Genomic DNA, 27,526 nt, shown 5'->3' with positions numbered 1-27,526 from the left:
CCTGGAATTTTCCTTACAGCTGTTTTTGCTTGCAGCGGATAGCCGGCATTACAGCCATGTTACAGCAGTCACTGGAAGGCCTGCTCTTCGAAGGTCTCCAGACTTCCAACGTTGATATAATACGGCACTGCCTACGGACCTACGCCACCATTGACAAGACACGGGATGCCGAGGCCTTAGTCGGTCAAGTTCTAGTGAAACCCTACGTGGATGAGGTGTGTGCACTCGTGTCTTCGTTCAGACGCTCCTAGAGCATCTACTCAGACTCGGATTCTTCACTGGCTGTGGGGGGATAGATCAGAGATCTCTCTGTATAGTCTCGTAGTTACCGCACTCTCAGTTGTAGGCAAAGCTCGGTCCCCCCGTTGGTTACAGTCAGAGCGCCAGGAACCGAGCATGCCCTCCAGTATTCTCTAGTGATGTCATAACCCAGGGATCATCCTAATACCATAGGGGTGAGGGTCTTGCCTAGGGAGAAGGTCTGGGTGCGAACGTTTGCAGGTCGGTTTTAAGTTGTGTCAATTCTACGTCAGTGAGGTTGTGAAAAAGCATTTTTGCGCTGCCAGGGTAGAGGAGTAGAACAGTTAGGCCGATGACCGCTCCGCAGCACGTGCCTGGTGGCGGAGTGTGTGGACGGCCCCATGAGCTTGGAAAGTCCGCGAGGGAGGTGTCTTCCCAGAATAGATTGGACCTAAGTGTTGAAAACCATGGGGGAGTCTGCCAGGCCAGGAAGTGGGAAGGAGGGAATGTTCAAAGATGAAGGGCTTTTCTGGGCAGATTAGTACCTTAAACCCCAACTTGGTTGTCCAGGACCCTTCACCTATCGGGGTATAGTTAAGTTACAGGCAGGGAGTATATCCTGCCTTTGAGGAGCCAGAATATAGGTCGTATCATACAAGGTTGCCAACACTCAACAATTTCCGGCTCAGAAAATGGCAGTTCCGTCTGGTTCAAACCGATAGAAGCCATAAAGCCAGTCCTCAGTGTTTGAAGACCCTCTTGCAGTCACCTGTCAGTGTGAATGTTCTTCCTGTCCCAGTAAGTACAAAGCTTCCAAGCCCTGTGACTTCAGGATGAAAGCCTTCCATTTTTAAAATGGGACAGTGAATCCTGTTGGTAAAAGTGAAATTTAAGGCTTAATTTCAGTAAGCTTCTCAACTTCATTAGGATCACTAAAAATAAATGATCTGCCAGTTCCCTGTGTGTATCCTGTTCTATTTCATGGCTATTTCTGTGGGGATGAAAAAGACCGATTAACTACGTTATGCTTTATCCGTAAGTGAAAGTAGGGTAGCTCCTAATGTATGCCTTTTTCATTGAGCCGCATCTAATGTGCCAAATTAAGAAAATATTTTAAGTTTCAGGGCATATTAAAGGGACGATGGCCACGTTTGTATTTTAAGTTTGTGTGCTTGTCCTTTCTTTACCTCTTGACTCTCAACCTTCCCACAAAAAATAAAATAATAAAGTAAAATAAAATGTGTTTTCTTCCATCGTTCTCTGTCCCAACCCTTTCCCTAATCTGGTGGTGGTTGGCTAGGCCAAGGTCAAGGCAGTACGAGCTGTTGTCAGGACACACATATTTTGCTTTCAAGCTCAAGACGGGAAGCAGATGAGTGTGTGTGGTGTTTCGGCTCTAGGCCAGTCTCTGTCACCCAGCCTGTGTCTCCCCCGGGTCAGAGCTGTGTCCCCTAACCCTAGGAGCCGATGTTGAGTGAAGGTGTGCTTTACCTTCTGTTTCGAAGGCATGTCAGCTGGGGAGGAGGGTGGGCAGAGAGGAATTGTGTTTTTAAGGTTTTCTCTGTTCTTCCCTCTGTAGTATATAGTTCATACTTCTCTTTTAGGTGCTTTAAAACAAATGATGCTCCTTTTGATAGGTGATTGTAGAGCAGATTGTTGAGTCTGATCCGAACGGCCTTCAGATCATGTATGATAAGCTCCTGGAGTTTGTTCCTCACCATTGCCGCCTTCTTCGAGAAGTCACAGGAGGGGCCATCTCCAGGTAACTGAAACCGCTGAGCTTCCCTGTCAGCTCAGCTCGGCGATTGCACTTGGTGGCTCCCAGTGCTTACTGCTTACTGGCTGTCTTGTCTGAACTGGGAATGAGTGCGCTTTCCTATTTAATTGTTACCAATGCCATGAGGCGGGTGTTGTTAGCCTCGGTTTCTAGGTAATGGAACTAATAGTAGGAGCTAATCTTGAAGGTTGCATTTCTCTGAATCCAAAACGCCTTTTACCTTCTCTATACTTCTTCCTTAATCGGGTTCGAAATCAAAATTGGTTTCCTTCCATTATTCTGATGTCTATAAATATCAATTCAGCTTTAAATCAACAAGTTGGGTTTTTTTTTTTTTTAAGTTTATTTTAAGGGAGGGAGAGGGGGAGAACGAGCGAGTGAGTGAGCATGAGCAGAGGCAGGCAGAGAGAGAGAGAGAGAGAGAATCCCAAGCAGGCTCCGCTCTGTGCTCTGTCAGAGCAAGCCCCATGAGGGGCTTGAACTCAGGAATTGCGAGATCATGACCTGAGCTGAAACCGAGAGTCTGACGCTTAACTGACTGAGCCACCCAGGCGCCCCTCAGCTTGATTCAATAAGTTTTATGCTAATAGTGATTAAGGTTATCTTCAGTTTCCCCACCTTCTTTTACTTAATTTCCATGACTTTCCAGTTCTGCTTCATAAATATCCCATTCCACTTCACCATCGCCCTGGTCCGGGCCTTTGTCATGTTTTCTCTGGAATAACAGGCTCTCCCCTCCTGGCCTGCCTGGCTCCACCTGTCCCCCTTCATTGCAGCCCTTGGCTGTCATGTCTGCCCAGAGCTCTGCCACCTTCGTAAGTCTTTAATGGCTTCTCGTTGCTTATAGAGGAACATCCAGTCTTCTTGGCACAGCCCGTGAGGTCCTTGATGCTCTGGTCCTGGTGGTTCTCGACACTGTAGACCTTTCTACTGTGGAACTCCACCCCCCACCCCCGCCCCCGCAACCCCACCCCGTACCACTATGGTCCCTGGCCAAACTGTAGCACTTGACCTTCCCTAACACAACTTGTACAGAAGATCTCTGACTTCACAGCGGTTCAACTTAGGACTTTTTGGCTTTACGATGGTGCAAAAGTGATACGCATTCAGCGGGAACCATATCGCAGACTTCGAATCTGGATCTTTTCCCGGGCTAGAAGACGCAGTAGGATCCCCTCTTGTGATGCCGCGCGGTGGCAGTGAGCACAGCTCCCAGGCACCCACGCCATCACGAGGGTCCGCAACCGACACACTGAAACCCTCCGGATTCTCACTTTGAATATAGGCTTCAGCAAGTTGCGTGAGGTGGCCAACACTGTGTTGTAAAATAGGCTTTGTGTTAGGTGATGTTGCCCGCCTGCAGGCTGCTGTGAGCGTTCTGAGCACGTTTTAGGTAGGGTGTGCTGAGCTCTGATATTCAGTAGGTTGGGTGTATTTTCATTTTCAGCTCATGATATACTTACGAGGGGTTTATTGGGATGTAACTCCGTCGTAAGTCAAGGAAGATCTGTACTGGGGGCTTCTGTGGTTTTCCTCGTTGTCTCCTGCGCTTCCCGTTGCCTGTGGCTTTTGGTTAACCTGTCAACTCCACCTGAGCTCCCGCTCAGATACCACTTCCTTCAAGAGACCGCTTTCCCCTGATGTTCAGCATTCACCATGTCCTCGGTTCCAGTGCATGTTGGCTCTTAACCTCTGTGGAGGGGTGATTCCCGGAGGGTGAGGATGTGCTCTCCTTCCGCGCTGCCCACACCTTCCTCACCTGTCACCGTGTCTTGAAGATGGCGACTTCCCCGTGTTTGCAGAATGAAAGACTTGGTCCATTTTCATCGTCAGAAAGGCAGAGGAGGTCTCAGATCTTTATGAAGTAGGCAATCAGTGCATTTGGTCTTGAATTTTTGTTCTTTGGAAAGGGAATTTTTGTTCTTTGGAAAGACAAGAAAAAGAAAAACTATATGCCACCTGACCTTTGAAGTACCCTCTCTATTCCCACCACATGATTTCGGCCTGGTTTGCCGCTTGTGTTTAGTCATCATGAAGATTTAGTTGAATTTGGATTTGGGGTAAGAAATCAGTAGAAGTCGTGATGTAAAACTAAGGAAGCCGCAATTCCGAAACAAAACAGTCATTAGATTCGACAAGGCCAGTCTTGGTCCTGAAAATGTCGAGTTTCAAAGCTTTGCGAAGGCCTTTCCATAGTTTTCAGCATGGCAGAATCCACGTCGAAGCCTCGGAGGGTTGGGGAATCTAATCCGTGCGTTGGTAGGTCGTCATTTGCTTCAGGCACCTTTGTCCTGCTGGCCCTGACCTGCCCTCGCTCGGCTCTGGCGATTCCCTACTCTCGGTGCTTCCCTCGCACGTTCTGTTCTTTTTCCTTCGTGTCGCCCTCTGTATATGCCTTTTATATCTGTAGTGGCAGCAGCATGCAGGATCTGTCTTCCAGAGAATGTGGATTCGCTTTTCTCATTAGCCATCTGTTTCAGCTGTTAATCTTGTAGATGTAAGTTTTCTCTTTGGGGCTTTAAGTAGATATTTGCTTTGGGGATGAGGGGATCTTGTCATTTGATATTGCTTATATTCTGTGCATCTGTAGTTTTAAAATTCCCAGTTTTATTCTTCTCTTCTCCAGGTACCTTAATAGAGCTCGTTCTTAGCATGGCTGAAAGTATAGACTGCGAGGTGTGGAATTGGGTATGTGGGAAATAGACATGTTGTTGGCCCTCCCCAGCCCTCCTCCAACCGGCCAGTGATTTCTTACCAGTACTTAACTATAGTAAGATTGTTTGGTAGCCCTTGCTGGCCAGTAAGGCCTGGCTTCCTGGATAATCTATCTTTCCTGGCAATTTTTGCTAAGGAGGAAAATTAGGAAAGCTTTTATCTTTGTTTTCATTTTTTTTTTTTAATTTTTTAAGTGTTTGTTTATTTTTGAGAGAGTGGGAGGCACAGAATCCGAAGCAGGCTCCAGGCTCTGAGCTGTCAGCACAGCGCCCGACGCAGGGCTTGAACTCACAAACCGCAAGATCATGACCTGAGCTGAAATCGGACGCTTAAGCGACGGAGCCGCCCGGGCGCCCCTTTTTTCTTTATTTTTAATACCCAATTTCATATCACAATGTAGCTACAAAACTCCCAGTCTTGCCGAAATAAGATCGTATATTGGGGCACCTGGCTGGCTCACTCGGAGGAGCGTGTGACTCTTGGTCTCGGGGTCATGAGTTTGAGCCCCTTATTGGTTGTGAAGATTACCTAAATAAAGACTTAAAAAAAGACCATATATTGAATTGCTGGCCATTGTTAAAGAAAGTTATCTTAAAACTGAGCATTCAGTGAGATGGTATTTACCTAGAAGTTATTTTTGTGTCTTTAAGTGCAAGAGAAAACTTGAGCAATCTGCCTTACTTATTTATTTACTTATATATTTAAGCCCTACTATCCCAGCACTTCCTGTATGCTAGGCACAAGCCAAAATGCTTTACAAATATTAACCCATTTGAAGATGCTCTGATCTCCATCCTGTCATCTCAATTTAAAGATGAAGAAAACAAAACAGAGGGTAAAAGGCCCACCATTTGAACCCAGTTACTCTGGCTCCTGAGTGAATGCTTTCATCTCAGTGTTGCCTCTCATCTGAGTCTGTGAATTAGAAATCCAGAATCTAGACTTTTGCTTAAAAAAAAAAAAAAAAAAAGGCGAAATAAAGCATGGATACACAAAAAAAACACGACTGTGACAAGTTTTTTTGCATCAGGATTTGGAATCAAGATTTTACATGGAATAGTCAGAGAATTTGAGAACTGAAGGTAATCTTAGAGATAGCTTAATCTTCACGAAGCTGTTAGTAACTGGCAAATTAGCATGATTTACAGGGCTTTAGAGCTTAGTGGTATTAAGAGTCAATGCAAAGAGGGGCGCCTGGGTGGCTCAGTTAAGTGTCTGACTTCAGCACAGGTCATGATCTCGTACTTTGTGGGTCCAAGCCCATGTCAGGCTCTGTGCTGACAGCTCAGAGCCTGGAGCCTGCTTTGGATTCCGTGTCTCCCTCTCTCTCTCTCTCTGCGCCCCCCCACTCATGTTCTGTCTCTGTTTCTCTCAAAAAAAAAAAAAAAAAAGATGAGGAAACATTAAAAAAAGACTGCACGCGAAGATCGCTTTTCTTGTGTTATTAGACTACTTCTTTTCCAAGATAGAGTGTAAATACGATAGCCTGCTTCCAGGGAGAAATCCTGCCAAGGCAATTCGATGTAGTAGTTTTGCCTTATCCTTGACACTAGCTTGCTCTCCTATGTGATAAATACAGGAGTCAGAATACAGAGGGCGTTCAGGTTAAAGGTGAGACTGGGATCAAGGAGTAAAATAGAAGTTGAAGGCTATAAACAAGCTAACTGACGTACAGTTTTTTAAAAAGGTGGAAGTAAGTTTTAGGCTGAGGAACTTTGAGTTAAAATACCACTGTAGAATTTTGCCCTTTGTAAATAGGAGGGTGCCATGTATCTGACTGAAGTGTTGCTGTTTCTTACAGTGAAAAAGGCAACAGTGTTCCTGGATATGATTTTTTGGTGAATTCTGTCTGGCCAGAAATAGTACGAGGATTAGAAGAAAAACTGCCTTCGCTTTTTAATCCTGGAAATCCCGATGCATTTCACGAGGTACTTTTCCTCCATCATCCTGATTCTCGAAGATATTAACCAGAGGCTTGAGAAAAATCATGCTTTCTGCACAGACTTCGTTCTGTGCTTTGTTAAAAATAAAAATCTGAGTTTGTGAGTGAGCATTTCCTTAAAATACACAAAATGCTTCATCCAAGTAGTAGCCTCTGATACTGTTGGGACTATATACTATAATTTTAAAATGCAGGGTAAGATTCAGCCTAGGTACCAGTGTGACAAGATGTGTATGCACATCATTTTCTCACTTTTTCAAAAAGATCCTCGAGACCATTAAAAGCCAGTCCCTTTGCAGTGGTTTTCTATGGAATATTAGGTTTGCAAATGTGTACGGTATAATTTTAAAGGAAAACAAGGTATCGATTGGATTTTAAAATCCTCATTAATTTGTAGTGTATAGAGGCAGACGGTAAGGTGTGGTGAGCCTGGGACCTGCTGGCCTTCAAAACAGACGAGAAGACACATTTGGAGCCATAGTGTCACAGAAATACCACTTCCCTGTTCCGACTAATTGTGCGACGTGACAGTATGCTGAATCATGTGATCACGTGGTATCGTTTTCAGTGAATCGTGTGACAGTGATTTTTATTATTTGAAAACAGTAGGGCTTTTAAAAATAGACCCCAGAAGCAGAATGATACAGTGGTCTTAAGCATTCACCATTTAAGACCCTTTACGTTTTGCTGTCCTCTGGAGTTGTGCTGGTCACGTTATGCTCAGGAGATGTTTCAGCTCAGAAAGGAAACTTTCTCACAGAACTTTGACTTCAGAATTCTAAGCCAGTCCTTAACGTGGCTGGGTCTGTTTCCAGTGAGCACAGCGTCGGTCAGTTCCTTTCACAAAATGCTTTCAGCTTTCAGTCTTGCTGTGACGTGCTTCTCGTGAGGAGAGAAATATCTCGTGTTCCTTTAGCGTCTCGTCGTGTGCAGAGGTCTGTCTACTTTTATCCCCAAAGGATGAATAATATCTTGGTCTCAACTCCTCAACACCTCGCCCAACCAGTTGAAAGAAATGAAAAGCCTGTAGTGTTGAGTGAACTAAAATTCCTGCCCAAGCGCAGACGTGAGGAAGTTTCGGTGAATGGTGGGGTGACCCAGAAGGATATGGAGTGTCCACACATGTTCCCTGTAGAGCCTGGGCCCTGGAGGGGGGACCAGAGGACCCACGGAGGAATGCGCATTTCCGACAGCTGCGGTTCTGCTCTGCTGACCAACCAGGGTGCTGTTTGCTCTATTTCTCAGCTTTGTCTTTGGGTAAATTCTCTGTGAGCCTGAATAGAAGAGGAAGCGTCATCCTCCAAGTGATAATAACAGTAGTTAACCTGGGAGGGTACTTTTGTGGGTCACGTTAAAGAATACAGTTTTAGGCACAGCGCGCGGGTGATGAATGTTAAGTAAGTTTCAGCCACGGCTCTTCATGGTGTTGGTAGCTCCCTGTCCGTTTTTGTGCTGTCTGGTCTATGGAGATCATGTGATGGCTCACCTGCTTTGGTTCTTTCCTTTTAAAAATGTTCTACTCCTTCCTCTGGAGTGGCAGTGACAATTATACCACTTAATTTACTGGCTCTTCCAGTTCCAGTGGACGAGGTTAGGGGTGCCGAGAATACGAGAGCTGTCGTTTGCAGAGCACCGGGTTTCCAGGGAGGCTTGCCGCGTAAAACCTCGAGCGTGTCACCGACCCGCTTTGGGCAGTACCGAATTTTCAAGTCAGGACCTCGGACGGGCGACCCCTTTCAGGTCTCTGTCAGTTCCGGAAGCTACGAGTCAGAGTGTTCTCCTTCTTTATCTTGATTACAGTTTTCCCTGTATGTGCTCGTTCCTGGTTAGTTTGCTCACAGTGAAAATTCCGCCTGTTCTTATTTTAGAAATACACCGTAAGCATGGATTTTGTAAGAGCATTTGAACAGCAGTGTGGAACACAGGCCAGCGTGAGGAGATTAAGAGCACATCCCGCCTATCACAGCTTCAGTAATAAGTGGAACTTGCCTGTTTATTTTCAAATAAGGTCAGTGATTTATTCCTCCCCCCGCCCACCTCCAGCCTTCTGAAATGGGACTAGAATACCAGGTCAGGGTGTTGCCTCCAGGAAACAGTCCTCGGAGATGATCATGCCGTTCCTTGGGAAACAAGATCGAAAGTGGGAACGTGCAAGAAGTGTCGTCATTGCCGGTGTTCCGGTTGGCATGACAGAAAAACCATTTGGTAATTAAAGGGCTGAGGACCCCGGCCTCGGACCGAGGTGGGCCCCGCGCCCAGCTCCGTCCTCCTGCGCTCCGTCCGCGGCAGCCTGTCCGTTTTGCCCTTCTCCCCACCCGCCTTCGTCAGGCAGCAGGCCCGGCCCACGTGGGTCTGTTGTTGGCTTCTCTGTGCTGGTTTTTCCCTGAGAGTGGGGAGAAGCGTATTCTTCGCAGCTGGTTCCGTCAGTCGGTTTATGAGAATCCTAGTTATTATTTTGGCCGTCTCTGACATCGTTTGGATGTCTTTGACATCTGTGACATTTGTTCTCTCTGTTCTGGAAAATGGTGACACTTCTAACAGATGTCGTGACGATACCACGTACGTAAATAAGTGCTTTCATAAACTGGGGACATTTAGGATAAACTCTTAGCAACATATGTTCTGTTAGAAAAACAGACGAAAACAGCCATTTTTGCAGAGTGTCTTGAACGAGGTCATGGTAAGTTCCTTCATCGAATGACATTAACTAGAGCGTTTTAGTTAGGAAGGTCTGGAAAGAGTTGCAGGCTTTTTGTTGAAATCGCTGAGTGCTTTCATTCATTACGATGCAGTCCTTTTCCCTAGAGTTCTGGGGGGAAATTACAGAGGGGGAAATACGTTAAGGATTAGGTCCCTTGATTGTAATTGCTTGCCGTGATTGAGAATGTATGTAATCATCTTCTGATAATGAAATCACAGCTACCAGAATGTTAGTGAGGCGCCCTTGCTCGTACCACACTGTATTTTATGCTTAATTTTGCCAGTGTGACATCACCACGGAGCTTGTCTCTCAGTAGGAAATGAAGGATTTGTTCTTCTAAGGTGTTCATGGACTGCACTGGGAGTGGTTGTTGCAGGGTAATGAAGATCAACCCAGGGCAGGAAGCCCTTTTGATGCAGGAGCGGAATTTAAAACAGTGAAGTATTCTTTCATAGCATAAGACTGCAATAGAGGGGCGCCTGCGTGGCTTAGTCGGTTCAAGCCCAACTTTTTTTTTTTTTTAATGTTTATTTATTTTTGAGACAGAGAGAGACAGAGCATGAACGTGGGAGGGTCAGAGAGAGAGGGAGACACAGAATCTGAAGCAGGCTCCAGGCTCTGAGCTGTCAGCACAGAGCCCGACACGGGGCTCGAACTCATGGACCGTGAGATCATGACCTGAGCCGAAGTCGGACACCCAACCGACTGAGCCACCCAGGCGCCCCCAGGCCTAACTTTTAATACCAGCTTAGGTCGTGATTCCAGGGTCATGAGATAGAGCCCCGCATCAGGCTCAGCGATGAGCATGGAGCCTGCTTAAGATTCTCTCTCTCTCTCTCTCTCTCTCTCTCTCTCTCTCTCTCTCTCTCTCTTTTTCTCTCTCTCTCTCTCTGTCTCTCTGCCCTTCTCCCCTGCTTGTGCCCTTTCTCTCTCTAAAAATAAAAATAAAAAAATTGGGGACTAACGTGTATGTATATATGTATGTATGTGTGTGTATATATATGACCGCAGTGGAGGAGAAATGTCTAGCATTTCTTCTGTGGTCCGGGTTTGGAGTTAGATTGCTTTAGATGTCCAATACTGTCACATCACATAGTCCCACCTGCTGCCTCCAAACTCCTCTTCCTAGTCATTTCCCCAGATCCCGTGACCCCACCCTTGGGGATCCTGCACTGTCATCCCCCTCCCCGCCCCTCCCCCCCCCGGACTTGCCCCCCCTGGAGCTCTGGTGGCTGTTTCGGGGCGTGCTCTGGGCTCGCCAGGCCGGACGCCACAGCGACAGCACAGCCTCCCCTCAGCCGCCTCTCACGGGGCCGGCAGCTGAGCTGGGTTTAAAGTCAGCCAGTTCCCTGAACGATTTTGTATGTCCACCAGATTTTAACAGTAAGCAATCAAAAGGATCGGTGAGCCTTTCTCTGTAAACCATTTTACTTAAAATTTGTGAAATTTGTAAAACATCACGTCTGAGTTGCGAAGTGTGGAACTTGTATTCACTTATGTTTGTTTTTCCATTAAAAAAAAAATAAGTTCAAGTAATACTTTGTGGGACTGCCCTATTGATTTTTACCAGGCGTCACATTGTTTACTCTGAGTGACGACCAGAAGTTCCACAAACATGACTAGGGTCAGAGTTACATTGTGAGGGGATTCACTTCAGGGCCATTTAAAGGAGGCCCAAAACCCGTGGGGTGGCATACTTTGACATGTTCGTAGGGAGGAACACGAACATTGCTCTCTTGGGAACAGGCTTACGCCACTGGTCTGACGGTAAACCTGTATCCCGTCATCCTAGGAACCGAGGTGGCCCTTCCAGCCAGCGCCATCCGGGGGTGCACTTGAACCCCTCACTGTTCCCGATGCCCTGCCTGGCCTTCATGTCACTTGTTCCCGTAGGCGTAGTAGAAAGCAGGTTTAGGGGCACCTGGGGGGGGGGGCTCAGTCGGTTAAGCGTCCCACTATTGATTTAAGCTCAGGTCATGATCTCGCCATTCATGAGATGACAGCATGGAGCCTGCTTGGGATTCTCTCTCTTCCTCTCTCTCTTTGCCCCTCCTCTGCTCACGCTCGCTCTCAGAACGAATGGACAAACTTCAAAAACAAGAAAAAAGGTTTACGATTCAGTTTCTCACAGGAAGAAAGTAAATGCAAGTATGACCCAGTGGTCTCCAGTGCAGTGAGCCGGTGGCTCCGCAGAGACTGGGCTCAGTCCCTGAAATGCCGTAGGCTAAGTTCTCCGCCATCTTTAATTGAAGTCTTTCTAGAATATTGTATACTCCCGGCACATTCACTGTAGATGTATTGCATTCAGTACATGCTGAACATAATATATCTCCTCCTAGCGATGTGGGCTTTCTGCAGCATCAGCGTGCTTTCCCTTTGCCCCGAGTACGCGTGTGTGTGGAGTAGACGTGTGCCCCACGACGCTCTGGATACTATGGGGCAGAGATTGCAACGCCCAGCAGTGTTACCTTCACCGCTTTTATTTTTACGGAAGCGCTTTGCGGTGATTGCGTACCTGTGGCATGCGTGGAGGGATAGGTCTAGAGGCCTCCCCCAAACCCAGATTTCAGAATGTAGAAACGTCCTGTCTGGGGTCGCCTCTGTTACAGATACCCTAGCAAGCGCCGTGGGCATCACACACGCGTTTACGAACTGCAGCGTGGCTTCTCAAGGGTCCCAAGGTGGCCTCTCCCTTTTTGCCGTTTTCCAAGAACGACAGCACCTCACCTCAGTCCTGGAAGTTAACTGCCCAGCAGAGCTGCGCGAGGGGCTGCTGCTGGGCTCCCGGCTGGGGAGGCACAGCTCTGCCAAGTGACCTGGGCAGTTTTACTTTGATGGGTCTTCCAGCGTGGTTGCACGGTCAGATGGCTGTGTCGAGGCCGCGACATAGCACCCGTACCTCTCACTGGCAGGTTCCCCTGGGCAATAGGAGGGGGCTTCCTTCCCCACGGGAAAGCAGCCAGCTCTCGCGGTTCGGGACGGCCCGGGGTCTGGGGCTCTGGGCCGTGTTGCACGTTCATGGAGGGCACGGCCGCTGTTCTTGGTCTGACGTGCTGTTCCTTTCACCCTCCAGACAGATTCCTTAAGCTCAGGCTCTGAACTGCTTTGAAAAAAATGTGTACTCTAAAAAACCCAAAAGGCTCAGGGAAATTAATCTTGAGCAGGTGTCAGCATGTGTTGCCAGCAAGGGAACTAGCAGGTGACGGGTGTGCTGGGGAAGGTCCGACAGCGGAGGTTCCGTAGTTGGGACCCGATGCCACGTGCGCAGCTTGTTTCCAAAACACAGCGTTTTCATGTCACACAGCCCTGAAAACGTGCCCATGCAGTTACTAAAACGGAATTCTGTGACGGGAGAAGGCGCTGCCTGGTGGGCCAGCCGACAACCCAGGAGGACTGACCCGGGAGGCGGGGGCCGGACAGCACGGGAGGCTGGGCAGCAGTGTGAACAGCACACGCAGCGGGCTTTTGTACTGTTCACCGGCTGCTCGCGGTGACTTTTCTCAAACTGCAAACAGATCCGGAGTCCAGCCTTCCCATTCCTTACTTTAGAGACGTTTCCTTTTTTCCCTACGGCAGCGTGAGTCGAGGTGGATCGGAGATCCCGCGGTCTTGTGGCCGCGAGGCGACGACACCGAGTACAGCCACGTGGGCCTGGCCTGACACGGGCATCTTGATGGCGGTCTAACCGGGTGGTTTGTTTAGTTCGAAAAACACGGGGTTGGTTGTGGTTCCAATCAGCCGCAGATAACAGAGAAGCCCTGCCTGACGGTGGCTTAATTGGGAGAAATTTATTCCTTGCTCAGTTGAAAACAGTGGGAGAATGGGCTTCCTGGGGCCGGCCGGGCATCTGTAAGGGTGTCTTTGGGACGCGGAGGAAGTTCCTGCGGCTCAGGAGGAAGGGAGAACGGGGAGGTAAAGGCATGCAGCAGCAGCATAAACCCTAATCTGTGCTCTTGTCTTTCTCTCAGATTTAGAGAGATCGCAGGATCCTTAGAAGCAGCACTTACAGCTGGGTTGGAGGACGCTCCAGGTAATTTCCGTAAAGCGATCAATGGCGGATGTCACGCAAGGGGTTAGTTAAGCTCAGCGCTTACCTAAGCCTTTGTTTTCTGAGGGTACTTTCCCCTTCTTCTGTCGCGCAGTAGGTGAAAACGTAGCTTAAAAACACGGCCCAACCTCTTTTTTTTTTTTTTCTAAAAGGCTAAAAGTATATTTTTTGGTCCATAGAGCTTCTTTCCTTATAGAGAGGATCAAAAGAATGGACTATTACGCAGCCATAAAAAAAAAGAACAAAATCTTGCCGTTTGCAACGACACGGAGGGAGCTAGAGAGCGTAATCCTAAGTGAAATAAGGCACTTGGACAAAGAGAAATACGATGTAATTTCACTCATAGGGTGGAATTTTAGAAACGAGACAAATGGACAAAGAAAAAAACGAAACAAACCAAAAAACACAAGACTCTCAGATAGAACAAACTGGTGGTCACCGGAGGGGGGGGAGCGGAGCAGGGGTGAAGTAGGGGATGGAGACAAAGAGCACACGTATCTCGAGCACCGAGCGATGTATGGAAGTGTTGAATCACTATGTTGTACTCCTGAGACTAGGACAACACTGTATGTTGACTCCACTGGAATTAAAATAAGATTGAAAATAAATGCTTTAAGAACGTAAGAAGCAGACCTCGGTTTTGTCTCTGAATATAACCTGTCACGGGGGATTAGCCCCTGGTGATCAGCGCTTTTTATAGAAAACTGGATCCCATCCGTTTTCCTCCCAGGCTAAGGTAAAGCGTCAGGATGGCCCTTCCCTCCTGGGGGATGATTTACAACTGGGGCTCCTGCCTCAGGCCTCCTGAGCCCTCGGCCCCAGTCCTGGGACACTGGGCAGGTGACGGTGGGTCGTGGGTTGCAGACAGGTTTGGTTTCCTTCACAGCCTCATTGCTCTTGTGTCATGCGGTCACTCCCAGTGGCCGCTCACGTAACGCACGGCTGTTTCGATGGCCACACGGGTCTCTAGGCCACTCCCACTGAAGTTTCTGCTCCCTTCTGTGTAGCCAAGTCAGCCTGACTGCACCGTTTTAGGCTCCGAGGTGGTTTTCCGTCTGTCTTTGCAAAACGTGGTCCTGTGTGATTGACTTCCTGTATGTAGCGAGTTCCGGTAGAGGAACGGAAGAGCAGACAAACGAAACCGGACAAACTCGGAATTGTAGTTGAGACGCTTGCAGGGGACCACTCCAGCTTGGGTTTGTGGACTTGGTACAAAATACCTGTTGACAAGTGATTGCCGAATGCCATAGATGTTCAGTCTCAAACATCCGGGAGGGGGAATCGTGTAAAATTAGAAAAACGCACTGCCTCAAAAGATGAACAGCATGGATTGTGGCCGCGTTCTTCACTCTTGAATTAAGCATCGGAACTATTAGAATTTAGCTGGGAATTGCCTGAGATTCTTTACGTGTCTGTCTCTCTAGCTGGCAGTTCGTTTTGCCTTTTGGCTTCTCACAGAACATGGAGCAGCCTTCAGAGGTGCTGGTCAGACGAGATGTTCTTGCCGGCGCTGGCGCATCGTCTGTGGAGGCTCACACTGCAGATTTTGGCTCGGTACTCCGTGTTTGTCAGCGAGGTGAGGGCTGGCTGCGTAGCTCGTCCAGAATCATGACCGTTGGGAATTAAGGGGTGGGGGGCATCTCGGTGGCTCATTCGGTGGAGCGTCCGACTCTGGCTCAGGTCACGATCTCGCGGTTTGTGGGTCCGAGCCCCACGTCGGGCTCCGTGCTGACAGCTCGGAGCCTGAAACCTGCTTCGGATTCTCTCTCTCTGCCCCTCCCCCCTTGCATTCTGTCTCCCTTTTAAAGGAGTAAACATTGTTAAAAAATATTAAAAAAGAATCAAAGAGGGACACGTGGGTGGCTCAGTTAGGTAAGCATCTGACCCTTGATTTCGGCTCAGGTCATGATCTCACAGTTGGTGGGTTCAAGCCCCGTCAGTCAGGCTCTGCTCTGATGGCACAGAGCCTGCTTGAGATTCTCTCTCCCTCTCTCTCTCTCTGCCCGCCCTTGCTCATGTGCACACTTTCTCTCAAAAATAAATATTTAAAAAAAAAAAAGATACCTTAAGCTAAATACGCCAAGACTCTTAAAGGCCAGGCTGTCATGAGAGGTCATTTGGAGGACAACAGTCGACTCATTTCTCAAGTCTGTATCCAGTATTTGTTTCCCTTTTCTTGCCACCGTTGCCTGTATGGGTGTCTGTTATCCCACTGTCCGTGCTTCCTCTTGAGTTGGAGAGGAGAGCCCGGTTTGTCTTGCAGGGTCTTCTAACGGAAGGAGCACAGGCTTTCACGGCAGACAGACTGAGGTTCTGCCACTTTTTTTTTTTTTTTTTTTAAGTTTATTCTGAGAAAGAACGCAAGTAGGGGAGGGGCAGAGAGAGAGAGAGAATCCCAAGCAGGCTCTGCACCGACACGGGGCTCGAACTCATGAACCGTGAGATCAGGACCTGAGCCGAAATCGAGGTGGCCGCCTAACCTCCTGAGCCACCCAGGCGCCCCCAGGTTCTGCCACTTTGAAATTTTGTGGCCTTGGGAGACTTAGCTCTAGGGGTCCCAGATGCTTCACCTGTGAAATGGCAAAACGGTTTCCATACGTGAGCAGTAAAAAGGGGTCTGTTGACCAGCAGATTGTTGACGGAAGTGCCTGGTGGATTCTGGGAGCTCGGTGGAAGCTAGTTCTCTTTTTCCCTTCTGCCTTCCTCTCCTCAGAAGGGTTCTTTTTTTTTTTTTTTTTTTTTAAGTTTATTTACTTATTTTGAGAGAGACAGAGACAGCACAAGTGGGGGAGGAGGCGGGGCAGAGAGAGAGCGAGCGAGAGAGAGACCCAAGCAGGCTCCGTGCTGTCAGCTTAGAGCCCAATGTGGGGCTGACACTCAACGAAATGTGAGGTCATGACCTGAGCTGAAACTGAGAGTCGGACACTCAACCGACTGAGCCACCCAGGCACCCCCCCTTTTTTTTTTAATTTTTTAAGTTTATTTACTTTGAGAGCAGAAGGGTTCTTAACAGACCACCCTGTCCACCAAGTGGTTTCTGAAGACCCCTGTGCAGTTGATTCCGGGGAGGCAGCGGGGTTGATGTGATTCTTCAGTTAGGCCTGAGTAGGCTGGGTCCTACATTCTTACCAGCCAGTAATTCTCAGGTCTCCAATAAATTATTTTGCCTCACATGTTCATTATTCCGTTTTTTCCTTATGCCGGGGGTACTTCTCTTTGATTTTTCCCTTGTAACAAATCATTATGCAAGTAACACTTTTGCTGATACTATTTGAAACGTGGTGAGGTTTGGATTGTGCTTTTTTTATCCTTATTAATTAATTATAATTAACATTACGTAAATTTACCGAGCAAACCTGGTAAATGATTTACCTAGTTGAGCTAATGAATTTTTTTGTAACTGTGATATTCCAGAAACTAATTTTCGTTTCGTTTAGGGACCTGTTTTGTTTTCTGCCTGTTACTTTTAATCACCAGAAAGCAGACACGAGCTTAAGGAGGACAAATGTCCGTGGGGTTGTAGTTTGGCTTTGTTTCTCCTTGTTGTTCTTTCGTTGGTAAACTTTTACTGAATACTTTGCAGATGGTGGGCCACAAAACTTAATGCTCAGGTATGTGGCGGGTGGAAAAGTAGTGAATCGTTGAAACGGTTTTTCAGCTTTTACTCAGGCCCATCTCTAATGAAAGTGCCAAGGATATTAAAAAGCCTTTGGTAACTGGAGGCAAAGACCCTTCAGTTACCCACGGAAACAGTGAAGACCAAGCAAGTGGCCCCGCGGAAACAAAGCCCGTGGCTTCCATTTCCAGTACGCAGCTTATATATGTGGTCGCCGACCTGGACAAGCTTCAGGAGCAGGTAGGCCTGTGTCCCAGGAGAAGTCCAGGGGCTCGGTTCGGTGTTTTCGTAGAAAGTGACATGTGCGAGGGTCTGACCCCATATGGCCGCATGGGGCTTGGAATCGTGGGGCCCAGGGCCTCCCGGAGAGCACAGGTTCGCCCCCGCTCCGAGCGGTCTCTCCAGCTTTCCCCCGCGGGGGGGCGCTCTGCCTCCTTGCTTGTCAGTCTAGTCTCATTTTGTGAACCTGGGGGGGGGGGGGTCTCTGCTGCCTTTTCAGTGTTCCCGTCACAAGTGACGAGTGAGCCATGCCCCACTGTTCACTAGCTCCGCGTTTTGGCATGATCGCTGGCGGGTTGGATTTTAATGGGTTGTACCCCCACTTGACCACGTATTTCCTGGCAACAGTTAACCGTGGCGTGTACTTTGAAAGTGAACTGTGAAAACGTCTCCCCCTGTTCTCTCTGGGGATGTCCATGTTTGGGGCCTTTATCATTAACAGGGCTTTGTGGGCCGAATTTGTGTTTGAGTGCTCTGATACGTGAGTCTGTTTTCCGCTGGTCTTTGTTTGGTATCGGGGAAAGCCACAGAATAGAAAATGGTTTTGCTTCTTCCCTGGGCCTGTTAATAGCCGGGGACGGCTGTTTCCCGTGCTGCTGGATTCTGTTTCAGTGAAAGCGTTAAGAATTTTGCTTTCTTCTGATGAAAACTATAGGAAGTCTTGAGTTTAGTTTCGTTTTTCATTAATAGTATTTTAGAGTTTATAGGTACAAGTTCAATTGCCTCTTCCTTTGATTTATAAAAAGTAACTGAATATATAAAGTGCATATATTTATTTCAGCTTCCAGAACTCTTGGAAACAATCAAGCCAAAACTTGAAATGATTGGCTTTAAGAATTTTTCTTCTATCTCAGGTAAAAATGAATCTTTAGACTCAGCACATCTCTGAATAAGAAATAATTTAAAATGAAACTTTAGAGCCTGTAGCATATATTTAAACTACCATTTTCTTTTCTAGTTGTCAATCCTTGGTTGTTTCTATATTCTGTTCTGTGATGATAATTTCTCTAGATGAGATATTTTGTTTAATTCTAATAAGTTGATTTGATTCGGCTTATTGTTGTACACTCTGTAAATACTGTGACAGTGTCTAAAATAAAATTCGCACCCGGGCCTCAGTAAGTGGCTAAACTCAGTCTCTGTGTCTGGACAGCAGCCCTGGAGGACTCCCAGACGTCTCTGTCCGCCTGTGCTCCTGCCTTGAGTGACAGGATCATCCAAGACTTAAGTGAGTCTTGCTTCGGCTACCTGAAGAGTGCCCTAGAGGTCCCCAGGCTCTACCGAAGAACCAATAAGGTCAGCACTGTTCCCTGGAAAGCCTTTTGAGGTGGGGAAATACATGACAGGAAAGCCACAGAGGCAGGGGGTTGTTGAGCGAGACCCAGAAATGAGTCCACAGGGGTAGCCCAAGGCAGGCCTGCCCAGCCTCCTCCCGAGAAGCCTTATTTGTGAGAAGGGGACTCTGCAGGTGGATGGTCAGCTGCTTTGGTAATTGGACTCAGACAGCACGGCCTCTTCCCGGATTCCCTTGGCCTTAAGGAAAGATGGTAGTAATTTGAAAAGAACGTGTTTTAACAGATATATATTTTTAATGTTTTTTATTTATTTCTGAGACAGAGAGAGAGAGCGTGAGCAGGGGAGGGGCAGAGAGAGAGAGGGAGACACAGAATCCGAAGCAGGCCCCAGGCTCCGAGCTGTCAGCACAGAGCCCGACGCGGGGCTCAAACTCACAAACCAAGAGATCGCGACCTGAGCCGAACTCGGACGCTCAACCGACTGAGTCACCCAGGCACCCCTTAAGAAAATAGTTTTAACTCCTATACTTTGATTCTTGTATTTGGAAAAAATTGAATCGACCTTGCTCCCTTCATATCGTCCTAGCAAGTACCTGCTTTCTGCTGTTCTGTAACTCGAAAAGATTCCACAAGCTGCATCAGGAGTATGAAAAGCATCTCTGAGATGAAAAGGGTGCGGGCACACTGGGGTTTAAAATCGAATTCCCCCGTTGTCTCATTTGGCAGAAAGGCGACTTGGGGAATTCGTTTCGACCAGAGCTGTCGTTTCCGTTCCTGAGCCCTTCTTTCTGTGCATTTACACGCACCTTTCCTTCTTGCTACGCCTCGCTTAATTTTCCATCGAATTTTCTTTTTTCTCCAGTTGTGGAATTGGGTGTCAGGCAGTTTAGCACCAAAGTGATTTTCGGGACCTGTTGTTTTGGGGCGGTCTCTGTGTGCCGAGCATGGGCGTCTTGCCCCCACCCCTCCCCCACCCCCACCCCTCCCCCACCCCCCCACCCCTCCCCCACTCCTCCACCCCTCCCCCACCCCCGCCTGCGTGACTCGGTGCTCTGGAGGCAGTGAGTGCTCAGCGGAGGTGGACAGTCTCCCTTGTGGCTCTTCTTTTCCTTTTCCCAAAATCTGGGGCGTGCAGTAGGGTTACTGCTTCCAGCAAGAGGACTTTGCCACCTGATTTTCCCTTTCTGCTCTGCCTTGAAGCTCCCACTTCAGAGCAGGAGAGAGAGACCTCCTCTGTATTCCTAGATAGATTCACTTTCTTTGCGGAAGCTACTGGCTTTCCCGTCTGGGGTATTGACCAAGTGCTTGCGGGTCAGATCCGGTGCGCTGGCGGTCAGATGCTGTCGTTTGCTCTTCTCCAGAGTAGGCACCAGTGTCCTTGTTTGCAGACGAAGAAGCAAAAACAGAACAAATTACTCGCCGTAGATGCTGGCGTCTCACTCTGTCGACCAGCAGCATTAGCATGACCTGGTGGGAGCCCGTTAGAAATGCACGGCCTCAAACACAGCTCTCCCGGCCCCCGTAACCGCGCACTGCAGTACTTGTTCTCTCTGTCCTTTTCTCTCTCTCTCCCTCTCTCTCTCTGGCTCTAAACATTATTTTCCCTTGCTGTACTCTTCCTGACCCCTCCTGTTCTCAGATATCTTCCGGGAGACAACCTTAGTGTCACTACTGGGGAGGGATGGGGTTCGTTCATGTCTCCAAACTGGCACATTAGTAACATCCTTCCGAAGTTGGAATAACTCTTTTTTTTTTTCCTATACATTTTTTTTCAACCCCTACCATCATTACTCCAGGAAGTGCCAACCACAGCCTCCTCTTACGTGGACAGTGCCCTGAAGCCCTTTCGCCAGCTTCAGAGTGGGCACAAGGATAAGCTGAGGCAGGCAGTAATCCGACAGTGGTTAGAAGGCGCCCTCTCTGAGAGCACTCATAAGTAAGTACCTTAGAAGTAGGCCGTCCCGGACTTGCTTAGGGAAGCCCCGAGTCAGAGACCGCGGAGGCCATCGGAGGGTGGCACGTGGCTTGTTGACAACGTCAGATGGCCGCGTCGCTGGATGGGTCGGGTGCAGGCGCTCACACCTGAGTTGGTGGCTGAGCTGCTCTGCACCCCCCCCCCCCGCACCCAGAGTGCGATGGGCCACCTGCCCCCCAGCCGTCCGGGGTTCCCCTGGCCCCGCACCTCCTGGGTCAAGGACTTCTTGGGGGTGCAGGCACATCCCACTCCCCCGGCACGCCCAGCTTTTGGTGCGCAGGGTGCGTTTCACGCGGCCCTCTTTCTGCAAGGCCAGGCACACGTTTTCCTGTAAGATCCGCTCTCTCCTGTGTCCACAGTGGCTCTGCTCGCGCCAGATAATCGAAAGCGCAGACTGGCGAGACCACTGCGGCCAAGGAAGAGAAAACACACGTTCTGAAGCCTGATTGTAACTGATAAGCATTCAGTATCTAAAACCCTGCAACCCGTGAAAATCTCAGGAGGTCTTCGGAATCCCTTTGGTCGAATGTCTCTTTGTTTCTCATTCAATAGACCTTTCCCCAAATGCCGGGATTGAGTTATGTCAAAAGCATCTTAATCAATTTTGCTATTGGATTTTGTTTATTTTCTGATGGTACTAGATTTATTTCAATTACTTCTGAGTTCAGGAACATTTGTGGGTTAATTTAGAACATAACAGTGAATTAGAGTCTTGTTTTTGTGGGCAAATATATACCAAGTGCCAAGTAGCCAGCTTGTAAACAAAGTTTTGAAATACAACTCCTTTATAATTTGCAAATTATATTGAGAGCACAGTGAAGGTAATTAGTGTTATTTAAAAATTTGAAAGCTTTCTATTCTTAAGATGAACTGTTCCTAGAACTGACCGTAAATGAATCTGTTACTTGCACTTGGGGAATGAGCTCCAGCTGTTGCCCCCTTCGAGTAGGAAAGATCATTTGGCCTTCGATGTTCTCTTGTTGGTGTCCGGGACGAAAATTGTAAACAGAGTCCACATGTGTATTTCATAAATTCTGAGGGATTGTGATGCTAGGCTGTCAAGGCTCCTTTTTTTCAGTCTTAAGAAACATTGGTAAGTTCATCATGGCCGATTTCTTTTATTGGAAATGAGTGTTGGTCTTACGAATCTCTTGTGTTGGCCCACCAAGCCAGTCGGTCTGGGGATGCACGCTAGCCCCTCGGTCTCACCAGTAAGCGTGTCTTGTGCCCAAGGTACTACGAAACCGTGTCCGACGTTCTGAACTCAGTGAAGAAAATGGAGGAGAGCCTGAAGCGGCTGAAACAAGCCAGGAAAACCACTCCCGCCAACCCCATCGGTCCCGGTGGCGGCATGAGTGACGACGACAAAATCAGGCTGCAGCTGGCCTTGGACGTTGAGTACTTGGGAGAGCAGGTAACTGCCGAGCCGTCGTCAGGTGCCTCACCTGAGCCCGGGCGGGCGTGCTGCCGAGGGCGGGCGTGTCCTCCCGGGGCTGGAGGGAGGGGTCAGGGCCCCAGAATACTTGAGGGGAAAGGATGTGCGTAACGAATACCGGAAATTGACCAACTGGTCTTTGGTGCACTTGGCATCCACTTGGCTCACGGAGCCCACTGGAGGGGCAGCTCCCAGACGGAGGCGGCGTCCTTTCTGTCCACTGCCAGGGAAGTGCCTGACACGTAGTCAGGCGGTTAGAATAAGCAGAGAAGCATTAGCCCGTGGATCTCTCAGTGTGGCCCCTGAGAGGTCATCTAAGCCTGACCTCTTTGCTTCCCTGGCCGAGTCTCCTCTGTTCCCATAAAACACAGGTTTTGGAGTCCCAGCAGGCGCAGGAGCATTGCTGGACGTGGTGTCACTTAGGAGGCAGACGTGGGTTGCGTGCCAGGCCTCTCTTCACACAGGTGACTCATTCAAGGATCAGGAAACTTCTCTCGTTCTTGAGAAGCTGGCTTTCTATACTGTTTAGGGTCCCCGTATAGCACACACCCTCCAGGAAGATCTTGCAGCTGGAGGAGAATTTCCATCCGGAAGTGCTTGCTTTTCTAGCTGACTGAGGACTCTTGCACGTCAGGGTCCTCCCTGGAGATCTAAATTCTGCTGCTTTGATGTGACTTTAGAGATCTGTCCCGGCGGAAGTCCGTTGCCCTATTTCTCTCTCTCATAAGAGAAACTTGCGGTCCTTTTACAAACCAGACAATCTGGTAAAGAAATATGAAGAACAAAGAAGCCAGAGAAAGAGGAGGGGGTGGGGGTGCAGGAAAAGAGACGGCACTCCTTGGTCGCCAGCCCCCAGAATGAACGGCAGCACGCCGACAGATGCCAAATGCTTGGTGTGGGTTTTTCCAGATTTTCCTGTGCGTGTGTGCGCGTGTGTGTTGCCGTTATCAAAAGCGGGCACGTGGTTTGTCACGACTCAGTTACCACGGCAATCCACGGTAGTTGCTCTGCCACAGCAACCACAGTCCATCAGATTCTAAGAAAATCTGTCGATGACCCGTGAAGACGTTAAGTGCTCAGGCCAGCGCTTTTGTGAAAACTCTCCACTTAAAAAATAGTTCGCTTGGTGATTTCTTTTCGTGCGCCTCCTTTGCAGTCCACAAAAGGGGCTCTGCCCCTGGCAAGAGCCTGATCTGATGGACTGAGATAAAGGAACATACTGGCGTCTTTGAATGCGCAGGGTTTAACCCCCAAAAGCGAAGCTCTGCAATAAGCAGATCCTTCCTGTGAAGGGAGAAGGCTCTGCCAGCCTTTGGGGAGCTGCCCTTTGCAGATTCCAGAGAGGATGGGGGTGACATCCCGTGTGTTCTTTATGAGGCTCTTTTGTTCGCGCTCAGCTCACACCGCGGTGCCTTTATCCGCTCTCGTGGCCTTTGCAGATACAAAAGATGGGCCTGGCGACAAAGGACATAAAGAGCTTCCCGGCCCTCGCCGAGCTGGTTGCCGCCACCAAGGACCAGGCAACGGCAGAGCAGCCGTGAGCATCTTGGAAGAGCCCGCGGGGAGGGGAAAGCTGGACGTGGAGCCCGAGGGGAAGAAAGTGGCTCTGTCCTCGGGCCCAGTCTCCGCGGCCAAGAAGTGCTTCCACGGCGCCCGGCGTCTCGAGCAACATGCCAGGGCAGCTTCTCTCCGCACACTGGGGTCTCCTTTCGCCCAGGACAGAACACAGAAGCCTTTTTCCGTTGTATGGAAGATAGTTTTTAAGACACTTGAAACTTTCTACTCTAGTTTACAGAGCAAATTATTTTATTTTTATTGTAAATCTTAGCGCGGAAGAGCTGATTTCTAAAATACGACTCAAGTGAATATATATGTAGGACTCTGGAAAGCTGGGCCCGGGCCCCGACCCCGCTGTCGGAAGCGCCCGCCCGCCGGGGGTGGGGGGCGACCGTGTCGGATGGCTCCCCCTCCTCCGCCGGGAAAGCCGGTGTGCACGGTGACGCCTCGTGACGCCCTGAGGCGCCCCCTCCGTTCTCCCCCTGGGTGCTCAGCGAGAGTGCTCCGGGTCACGCTGTCCCGGCAGGAGCTGGAACCTGTAGGAAGATGCATTTCCTGAATAAAAGAAGTGTCTGCCAGAAGCACGTGGGCTCGTGTTTGTGAATCCGGTGCGGGTTGAGTGCTCTGGCCGGGGGGTGGCATGTCGGGCACATTTCCTCGAGGGCACCTGCCTCTCACTCTCCTCAGCGGGTCCTCCTCCTGCAGGTGTGGGAGGCGACAAGGCCGCGGCCCTCGTGTCGGGAGAGGCTGCGGGGATGTTGGGAAGAGGTAGGCGCCCGACACGGGCCGCCGAGGCAGGGGCGCTTCTCCCTCGAGCCTGCGTTTCATTGCATCTCCGTGTCCTGGCCCGGAGGTCAGCTCCAGGGAGAGCAAGGAAAAGAGTAAGCGATTGGCAATCAAGAAAGCAGATCCGGGCGCCAGCAGAGATTTTGTCTGTATGTGTGTGAGCGCAGTGATGAGGCAGCGCGGGGAAATAGGGAGCGTGAGAGGAACCCCCGTAAAAGCGGTGAGAGCAGTGGCTTCGGGCGCGTGTCCTCCCCGCCCCTGTGGCCGTGCGGCCCCACGAGTGTTCGGGGCTTGCACGCTGGGCCTGCCTGTGCTCCCCGGGAGAGCCGGTGCCCCAGCCTCAGCACTGAGCCCTGCCCCGGCTGGAGCGGGACTGACGGGTCGGTACTGGGAGTCTAGTCAGACCCCGGCCCGTGGGTGCAAGAGCAGAAGGGATTTGGCATCAGGCTTGGACCTCGCGGTGCTGGGCTCGTAGGCGGCAGGGAGCAGGGGGCAGTCGGGAAGAAAGCTGGACATGAAGTGAGAGAGGGCAAGGCCGACCTGGAACCAGTGGGGATAGATTGGCACCCACGTTTGTCTCTTGCCGCCCCCACCCGCGTCCCCCAAGTTCAGCGATGGGCCTGCAGAAGTTGAGCTCGCACGCCTGGCCCAGGATTTGAGGGAGGTCCAGCAGGACCCGCGCGTCGTGCCGGGAGCCGTGTGAGCCACTCGGTGGCTGGGCCTGAGGGAGCTTCTGAGTGCAGACATGCCCTTGTGGGCAAGGCAGACCTCCCACCTTGCCCAGCGGGGAGCTCTGGGAGCTCTGGGAGCGGAGATCCAGCCCTGCCAGGGTGACGAGATCTGCCTACCTGGCGGTGGTCCCCCGGGTTAGCCACATGGCTGAGCGCCTCCCTCCAGCCTGACGCTGGTCAACCGTAGCCCCGGTGTTTCCTTTCTCCTTGACTGTTCTTTCTCGTTTGTTTCAAAACGTGGTTGACAAGGGTACAGTGTATTAGCCCCTCCAACTCCAGCCGGCTTATCCCCATTATGGAGACGAGGAAACGGAAATTAAGGAGTTAAAATAGTTAAGAAATGGAATTTAAATCCAGGGAAGATGGTTCCAGAGTCCAGGTTGCTCAGCAGCAGGTAATTCTCCCTCCTTGATATGAGCATCGGAACAGAGGGGCTGATCGGGCAGGGTTGGGGCCCAAGGCATCCATTTCCCGGACACCTGTCAAGCCCCAGGCTCGGCCTGGGTTCAGTAATAACCACATTTCTGGGCTCGTTCTGGGTGACGCCCATGGTGTCCCACTCCTGTTTCTAGGCTGAAGAAACAAGAACCTTTAGTAAAAAGCAGAACGTTCCAGAACACTTATCCCTGGCTCCCCAGAACGTCTCCTTCATTTAACGTGTGTTTTCTGAGCTTTGCCTTGAAGAGTCATAATGGAACAAAGTTTATGAAGACGAATAATACATTTTTACAGTAAAACTATAATAGTGTTTTACTTTATAGCCTACAGAATCTAAAAGTCTCAAGCAGAGGAGTCTTTCTGGCCAACTGGTCATGTGGTGCCAGGGAGGCAGGGGATGAGTGGGTGGGGGTGCTCCCAGGCTGCCTGCAAGGCGCCACCTCCATCCTGTGGCTTCCGTGCCCCCCCCCCCCCGGGGTCACTTCCTGTTAGTTCCCTGTGGCTGTTGTAACAAATTACTGCAAACGGGATGGCTGAAAACGACAGAATTCTCTTCCCTCCTGGTTCTGGAGGCGGAGTCCAAATCAGGTGTCGGCTGGGCCACACTTCCTCTCCCCCTTGCCCGTCCCACTTCTCGTGGCTCGAGGTGTCCCTCGGCTCATGATGGCACAACTCGGCCTCGGCCTCAGCCTCAGCCTTCGCGCGGCCTCCTGCTCTTCTCCGTGTCTCCTCCTCTGTCTCCTACAGGAGCACTGACGTTGGATTTAGGACCCACCTGCATAATCCGGGAGGCTCTCGTCGTGAGATCCCCAACTTAATCGCATTTGCAAAGGTCCTTTTGCCCAGTAAGGTCACATGCACAGATTCCAGGGGCCGGCATGTGTGCGGACCTTTTTGGGGGCCCACCATTTTGGCCTCTGCTGCAGCCAACCAGGAAAGGAAAAGCACATGAGGGCCACCCGGGGGCGGGGGGTGGGGGTGGGGGCCGCGGCCCCGCCGGGGAGAGCTCCGCACGCTCCAGGGGCTGGAAATGGGTCTAGCTGTGTGTCCAGGAAGAAGAGAAAAAAAGCAGATTTTAGAGCTGCTTCAGTTACCCACCCCGGTGTCCTGTTGGGGGGTCTTTGCCAGTATTTCTTTGCAGCTCCCTGGAACTACTCTGTGGAGTTGCCCTGTGAGAGCCACTCAGCCACGAACCTGCCTGTGGAAAAGGGGGCCCCTGGGTCTGCATGCCTCGCGGGCTAAAAGCAGGGCAGCCCCCGACCTCCGGCATGGAGGAGGCCAGCGTCGAGCTTTAAGGACAGCAGCCGCCCTGGCAGTGTGATAATGGGCGTCCACGTGACCCTCCCGTTGACCTTCCCGCTCAAGTTCATGTTTCAGAACCAGAGAATGGTGCCGAACTTCAGATGTCGAGGTAACGGTAGAGTCTTTTTTTTTTTTTTTTTTAAATTTAATGTTTTTATTTATTTTGAGAGAGCAGGAACAGGGGAGGCACAGAGAGAGAGGGAGACACAGGATCCGAAGCGGGCCCCGGGCTCCGAGCTGTCAGCACGGAGCCCGACGCGGGGCTCGAGCCCGCAAACCGTGAGATCGTGACCTGAGCGGAAGCCAGACGCTCCACCGACGGAGCCACCCAGGTGCCCCGAGCTAACGGTGGATTCTGAAGCAAGGCCTGTTGGGGGTTCTTACCTGAAGGCACCGTTCACGTTGTCAGCGCGTGGCATCCTCCCCCGTGAGAGAGACCTCTCCTCGTCAACCACCAGACATCCCAGATGGAGCCTCCACCATCTGAGAGGACGCCGGCCTCTCCTGGTCCTCCTCCCACCACCTCAGGTTAGGCAGCTGTGAAGGGGACGCTGCCTTTGCCCCAGGCGAGCCTTCCCCGGCACTGCCCACCCCTCTTGAAGAGCCGCCGGGCGTCCTGTCGGATGGCGGCAAAGGCCGGTCTGGACCAAGGGAAGTCACACCTTCCCGTGACTTTGACAAATGCCTCC

General features: G+C 50.1%; 1 protein-coding gene across 4 annotated transcripts in view; it reads left to right on the top strand.

Annotated features, from left to right (window-relative positions):
* The window catches only part of COG2 (component of oligomeric golgi complex 2), a 46,399-nt gene extending 22,238 nt beyond the window's left edge, over nucleotides 1-24,161 (top strand). The window contains exons 7-18 of one of the 4 annotated variants that reach the window (XM_006937789.4): nucleotides 36-215; nucleotides 1,878-2,002; nucleotides 6,534-6,660; nucleotides 8,543-8,682; nucleotides 13,344-13,405; nucleotides 14,848-14,999; nucleotides 17,082-17,279; nucleotides 18,100-18,172; nucleotides 18,475-18,614; nucleotides 20,410-20,549; nucleotides 21,822-22,002; nucleotides 23,463-24,161. In XM_006937789.4, coding sequence (XP_006937851.1) covers nucleotides 36-215; nucleotides 1,878-2,002; nucleotides 6,534-6,660; nucleotides 8,543-8,682; nucleotides 13,344-13,405; nucleotides 14,848-14,999; nucleotides 17,082-17,279; nucleotides 18,100-18,172; nucleotides 18,475-18,614; nucleotides 20,410-20,549; nucleotides 21,822-22,002; nucleotides 23,463-23,564 — 1,620 coding nt within the window. In that variant the 3' untranslated portion in view covers nucleotides 23,565-24,161. The other 3 variants (XM_003993932.5, XM_045039952.1, XM_045039953.1) reach the window with 3 other exon arrangements.
* Nucleotides 24,162-27,526: the final 3,365 nt, after the last annotated feature.

This window comes from Felis catus, chromosome D2 (genome assembly GCF_018350175.1).
Source record: "Felis catus isolate Fca126 chromosome D2, F.catus_Fca126_mat1.0, whole genome shotgun sequence".
NCBI lineage: Eukaryota > Metazoa > Chordata > Mammalia > Carnivora > Felidae > Felis > Felis catus.
Note: the sequence above shows the minus strand (reverse complement) of the source record. Positions and strands in the feature narration are given on the sequence as shown.